This window comes from Harpia harpyja, chromosome 1 (assembly GCF_026419915.1).
Source record: "Harpia harpyja isolate bHarHar1 chromosome 1, bHarHar1 primary haplotype, whole genome shotgun sequence".
Lineage (NCBI taxonomy): Eukaryota > Metazoa > Chordata > Aves > Accipitriformes > Accipitridae > Harpia > Harpia harpyja.
The window spans coordinates 107,922,686-107,929,118 of NC_068940.1; the positions used below are offsets into that span (position 1 = coordinate 107,922,686).

The 6,433-nt window shown below is 49.1% G+C and overlaps 1 protein-coding gene across 1 annotated transcript in view; it reads right to left on the reverse strand.

Moving 5' to 3' along the window:
* CCDC12 (coiled-coil domain containing 12) overlaps positions 1–6,100 on the reverse strand; it is a 41,786-nt gene extending 35,686 nt beyond the window's left edge. The window contains exon 1 of the mRNA XM_052808905.1: positions 5,943–6,100. Within this exon, the coding sequence (XP_052664865.1) occupies positions 5,943–6,080 (138 nt within the window). The 5' untranslated portion in view covers positions 6,081–6,100. The remainder of the gene's footprint in view (positions 1–5,942) is intronic.
* Positions 6,101–6,433: the final 333 nt, after the last annotated feature.

Below are 6,433 nucleotides of genomic sequence, written 5' to 3' on the forward strand. Positions count from 1 at the left end.
TTCTCTGGTGCTAGCCAGAGGAAAAGCCTATCAAATCCTTTACTAAATATATGTACACGTATTTTTAACTAAAATAAAATTCCTCCCTAAGCCAAAAGCATTTGTGGATGACATACGCGCTATATTGAGATACCTAAACCAACTAAAGGGCCTGTGACCTTCTCCTTTCTCACCCTTTTTTACCAGCACAGTTTTCCTCATCACGGATGGATCCCCAAATCAGCTTAGCTTTGCAGAGACCTCAGTATTTTTAAAATGCAAGCTCCAATTTACAAGGTGCTTACAGACACATCGCAGGACGTGCCTGCTGGAAGACTTGACACTACATGGTGATTTTAACGGGGTTCGAAGGTAAGCTTCAGTGCATGATGCACCCGAGCAAAGACTTCGTCTAAGTCCAGACCAGGCAAATGTGAATGCATCAGAGAACCGGTTTCAAGGGCAACCTACAGACAAGTATTTCATAAATACAAGTAACTACAGTTAATTATCAACTTGCTCAGCAGAAAGCCGTGGTTATGGAAATAAGGCTTCTTGTGTATGAAGGAGAGGACTTGCAACAAAATTTGAGTTTTCAGATAGGCAGGGACAACGGCTTCCCTTAGACCGGCCAGCAGTGATCAACAGAGCTCTCTCGTGACTTCTTATCTAGGACAAGGACTTGCTTTCTGCTCCAAACACCATTTTGGACTAAACCCTCCATTAAGCAAAGCTCCCCAAAAGCTTCAGTCCGATCTATAGCACAACGATTTTATACTCGAGGTGGTGCAAGCGCTTTCAGCTTTTCATGGGAAGCGCCATGCCGCTGCACTCCTTTTTTAATCCAGAAAATTGCAAAGTGCTATTGAAACTCAGCCCATAAGGTTTCCATCCTGAAAACAACCGTAGTTTTGCATATCTCACTGCTGGTCAAACTGCTCCAGCTTGCTCCAGCAAGCGTTTGCAGGACCTCAGTGTGTGCAAAAATGGAGTCACCTCCAGCCAGGTAGCTTTAAGCAGATTCAGGAGGCCTTGCTCTCCCATTTCACTTCAAAATGTATAGTTAGGTGACAGTCAGGAACAGTTAAACTAAAGACACTAAATACAATCATGCTAAGCTAAAGCTTAAACTGGGCAAAAGTTTTTCTTCAGCTAAAAAAAAAAGTCTTCCTGAGAAACGCAAACAGAACATTTTAATCTGATTTTCAGTCATTAGGGAAGGGAAAAAAGAGACATAGCAGATAATCGGGGCGATACTGTAAGGATAAAGCCTCAGCACCATCATTAGCATCAACACGACAAGCCTTGGGCAAAGAAAGTGTTATGAATCCATTCAACACTCATGCAGCTTTTACTGTCCATACTCAGTCATTTGAAAAATAAAAGCCATACGAAGAATCCTGTTCTTCAGCTCTTAACCCCACAAACGCCTTCCTTTAGGAGAGGTCTGCAATACATGGTACGGTGTATTTAGGAAAAGGCTGTCTCTGCTTTCCCCTGCTGCAGGACATCAGGAGCTGGAACCTAGTTTGCTACTTAACAAAAAAAAAAAACCACCCATAACTTTAAACTTGAAAACACCTACGTCACTGCGTGACCTTTCACAAGGCTCCCTGCAAAAACTTGGTGGGGTTTTCCTGTTAATTGAACGTGGCAGTGAAAACATGAGCTAAGTGTCAGTTATATAAGCGACCAGCTTTAGAAAGACTTTTTCTAAATGTCATAAGCTGGCAGAAAAATGTGCACAGACCTGTTAAAGACTACAGTACTTCCCTGTGCATTTCCTCTCCTCCAGCACAGCAGAAAACTTACCTTCAAGGCTGTTCCCACCACCTCTTCACTTGGCTCTCCAGTGGCTTCTAGATAACACGATACTGTGGGTGTTTTGGGGGATTCACTTTCCTTGGTTTGAAATTTTTTGGGGGGTATAAAAGAGGGAGATATGATCTTTCAGTTTGCAGGACTCACAAACAGTAACAATGCTCATACAAAGCAAAAAAAGGCTCTGCTACCCATCCTGGTTGAACCTGCACACATCAGACCTATCCCAAGGACGTAAAAACAGTCTTGAATAATAACCTGATGCCCTTGTTGCTCAGAAGCACCAAGCACAGCCTTGGCAGGTCAGACTAAAAGATGGGGTTTGGACATTTCAGCTACACGCTGGCAATTCAAAGGCGAGCAGCCCTTTAGCTCTCCAGCCACGACAGAGCAGGCTGTGCCACAGCCCTCAGGGCTTGTAAGCTTAGTAAGCAATTGCTGCAAGATATTTTGATTTTTTTTTTTTGGGGGGGGGGGGAGGAAAGCTTGCAAACCAAGATTACAGTTACACAATTCAAAACTATTTTTTTTTCCCAGAACAGGAAACAATATTCAATATGCCAACAAGTCAGTCCACAATTTGATTGCTTGCTGCTGAAAGACAATTTTATTTAACTTTAGGAGGGAAATGGCCTCTTTGATACCATACCTGATCCTCTACATTGCAAATTCTGCTGATGCCAAGGCCATACATTGAGATTAGGAATCCAACATCAGCTTGCATACTATTTTAAACATATTTGTATAAGCAAGTGGTGACTGACATTTCTCAAATGTAAATTATGCCCAGAACTCAAACACACACACTTTTTATTGAGTAAAAACTCCATTTGCTGGTGATCAGTAAAAGGTGATGCAACAGGTCAGGTAAGCACAGCAGAAAGCACAACATCATCTGTTGAGTTCTTGTACACCTGGGTATTACCTCACTCGTTTCCTCCCTGATTGGGAAAAGATGAGCATCACCTTTCTGTGAAAATTGAGCACATGGTGCAATTTGCAGAGAAGCACTGAACTGAAGGAGGTTCCTTGTTGGATCTTAAGTAGCCATTCCCTAAGCATACAGAAATGCAGCAGAAAGTGCAGCACCTTCTCTCCTGCAAACCCCAGTAGCAGCTTTTCACAGCAGCAGGTGAGGATCAGCAGGGCCCCTCTTCTTCTCTATCCCCCACAAACCCTCTGCCAGGGTTTGGGCTGTTGCAAGCACCACAGAAGACTTGGGAAAGACCTGACTAGTTAGATGACAGCGTTTGCAGGTGAGATCACTCACAAGGAAATCCAACAACGGCTGGCAGAAGGGTTGTAAAATCACACCTAACTGAGCAATGAGACAACAGGTGAAATTCAGAGCCTGATGTAAAGCAACAGACATGGGGGGGGGGGAGGCAGGTGGAATAATTCTGGCTACACATGCACAGGGAATGGGCTTCCAATGAGCTCTGCTGCTGTGGAAAGGTCTCAGCTGAGACTGATAGGACTGGAAAAAGTAGATGAGCTTTGACAGTTGAAGACAGGCTTGTGTGGCCAGTGAGAATACAGAAGAAAAAAATGCAAGAGGAAATCATGTGCCAGTGCTGTAAGCCCACGAGTGCCCCACACCCTGAGCCAGGCACGCAGTCCCAGATCCCCTCTCGGCAAAAGGGCATCCCAGCACTCAGGGGAGTACCAGGGAAAGTCACTGAGATGATTCAGAGAGATTTGTATATAAGATAGGCTTCACGGACCACAGCTTGAATCTGGAAGAGATATCGAGAGCGCTATAAAATCATAAACATGAAAACAGAACGATTATTTTGTGTTTCTCACAAGGGCTGTGTGAGAGCGCACCCAAGGCAACTTTCATTTAATGGGTTTAAAACAAAAAAAGGTAGTTTTATCATTAAACAGTAGAACTCTGTCTCAGGACATTGCAAAAGCAAAGAGTAAAACTGGATTTAGAAAGGTTTGGAGAGACTCAGTAGGACAGGTCTACCAGGAGCCATCATGAGCTACTGAGCATTACCCTCAAAGGTGCAATACGCTGGTACTGAGCATGAGATACTACTCATGGGAAAGTAGTAAGAACAGCTTGAGTCCTCGCAGGGACCAAGTCAGAAAACCTCACCCCAAAATTTAAAAAAACACAGCAGTAAAGCAGATGAGAACAACACCCTGTGTGCTACACCCTCCACAATGACTCCATCTTACTCCCTCTAAATTTGCCAGACAGGACAGAAAAGAAAGGAAAGAGCTTTTCCTTTGAAAGGAGCTCTTCTTTTTGGTAAGGCTGGGCACAGGGCTGTATCCCACCTTCCCCTTTCAGAAAGCTCAGCTCTCCAATAATAACGAACATCTCAAGGGAAGAGACGCAGCAGAACATGCTTGGCCTGCCCACCAAAGTCACAGCTCCTATCAATAACCCCAAGCAAAGGTCCTTCAGTGGAGGGACAAGACATCTTCCCACATTACTGGACCGTACTAACCCAGATCAACAAATTCAGGATGACATGGCAGAGGGGAGCAGCTCTAGCGCCAACTTACTAGCCCAAAAGAGGACAATTAAGCAATGCCAGGACATGCCGAGACACGCTGGAACGCGGCCGCCTTCCTCAATAGGCACTGCCGAGTTATTAATTGCCAAGCTTCTCAAGTTTAATCCATCTTCCTTCCACCCTCAATTAAAAAAAATTTAAAAAAACCACTCTATTTTAATAATCTGAGCTCAGCATTTGTAGGGGCAACAAGGACAGCCAGGTAAAATAATGGAGGTTTTTCGGTGAGGACTCAACCCATCACAAAACTTTTCAGATAAGCTCCTTAAGAATTGATCCCGGATATTTTGCTGGCAGCAGCACCTTCCGAGACACAAGATTTACAATAACCACAGCGAATTCCTCCAAGGCTGAGCAAGCAGCCTGCCGCACCATCCGCGGTGCACATACCCGAGAAGAAAACTCCCAATTTACAGACCCGCTTGGCCCTGGCTTTGGTCAGGCAACACAACCGGTTCCTCAGTATCCTCAATCCTGCACTAAAGGCAGTCAGGTCTTGACGTCTCTATGGAAGAGAAGTTTAAAGCCCAGAAAGCACCAGAGAAACGTAATATGTTGTTAATTAACCCTGGGGTGAACCTCTGTTTTCATCCTCACTACCAAACCCAAGTCGCAGCCTGGATTTCAAATGTGATGCAAAGACAGCGAACTGAGGAGATAAGGTGGAAAAATCAAGAGACTTAATCGCACGAGGGGGGCATTTAGCAAAGACCAGGGGCAGCACGGCAAAGGCAGAACAGAAAAGCAAGAGGAAGCCCGAGGCCAGACAGGCCACGGGGTCTTACGGAGCCAGCACGGACCCTGCAGATGGGACCAAAGAGACCCAGTACCATCGCCGGGGCATCCCCCAAATCCCCAAGCCCCCTCCTCCTACGCTTGCACCCCTGCCTTGTCTTGCACCCCTCTTACCCCACATCCCCCTCCCCACGCCGGGGGACCCCCTCTGCCCCACTCCTCTCTGCTTTTCCCCCTCTCCCACCCCTCTCCTGCCCACCCCACCAGACACCAGCCAGCCATCCCCCTTGCCCCCACTAACCCCAGTGCCCCATCACCTGAACCCCTCGCTATGCCCAGCCCCGCCAGCCTGGTGGCCCCAGACCCCTCCCAGCCTTCCCCAAGCACCCCTGAACCCCCACCACCCCCCTCACCACCCTCAGGCCCTCCTCTCCCTCCCAGTCCCCCCAAGCTCCCCCTTTACCCCCTACTCTCTGCCCCAGACCCCTCCCTACCCCCAGGACCCCCCCTCCAGCCTCCCTCTCTGTCTCCAGGCCTATCTGCTGTCCCTTGCCCTTCTACCCCACAGCCCCCACCCCACGCCCCTCTCCCCCAACCTCTCCTAACCCCCCTCCTCATCCACAGCCCCCCAGTATCCCCAGTCCCTCCCAACCCGCCTGCTCCCCCATCTCTCCTGCACCTATAACCCCTCCTCCAGGCCTTCTGCCCCCACACACACATCCCCTGACCCTCTGTGGCCCCCCAACACCCCCAGACCCTCTGCGGACCCCCCCCCCCCGACACCCTCAGCCCCTCTGCTCCCCACATCCCCAGGCCCACTCCAGACCCTCACACCCTTCTACCGCCCACCCCAAACACCGCCATTCCCCCACCCACCTGAAGCGTCCGCTGCCGCAGGGCCCTCAACCTCTCCCGCCGCCGCCTCGCCTCCTCCTCCAGCCTCCCCAAGGCCGGGCCCGCCGCCGCCGCCGCCGCCGCCTCCTCCGCCTCCACACCACCACCGGGCGCCGCCATCTTGCTCCCTTCTCCCCCCTCCTCCTCCTCCCTTTTACTCCGTACAACCCGCAGCGCGCATGCGCGACGGCTGCAACCCCCGTCGAGAGCCGAGCGCATCGATGGGCTAAAGCGCGGCCGGGGGGCGCAGTCGGCGGGGCGGAGGGAGGGGGGGGGGGGGGCATTAAAAAAAAAAAAAATTAAAAATAAATTTAAAAAAAAATTTAAAGGGTAAAATAACACCAAATCCTACTCCTTCACCCGGCTAGGCTTATTCCCCCGCCCTCCCAAGGCTGATTTAATTGCGGGGGGGGGTAATTATTTGCGGGGGGGTGGGCATTTTACCTTTCCCACCCCTCTTTTTGCCTTCCCCC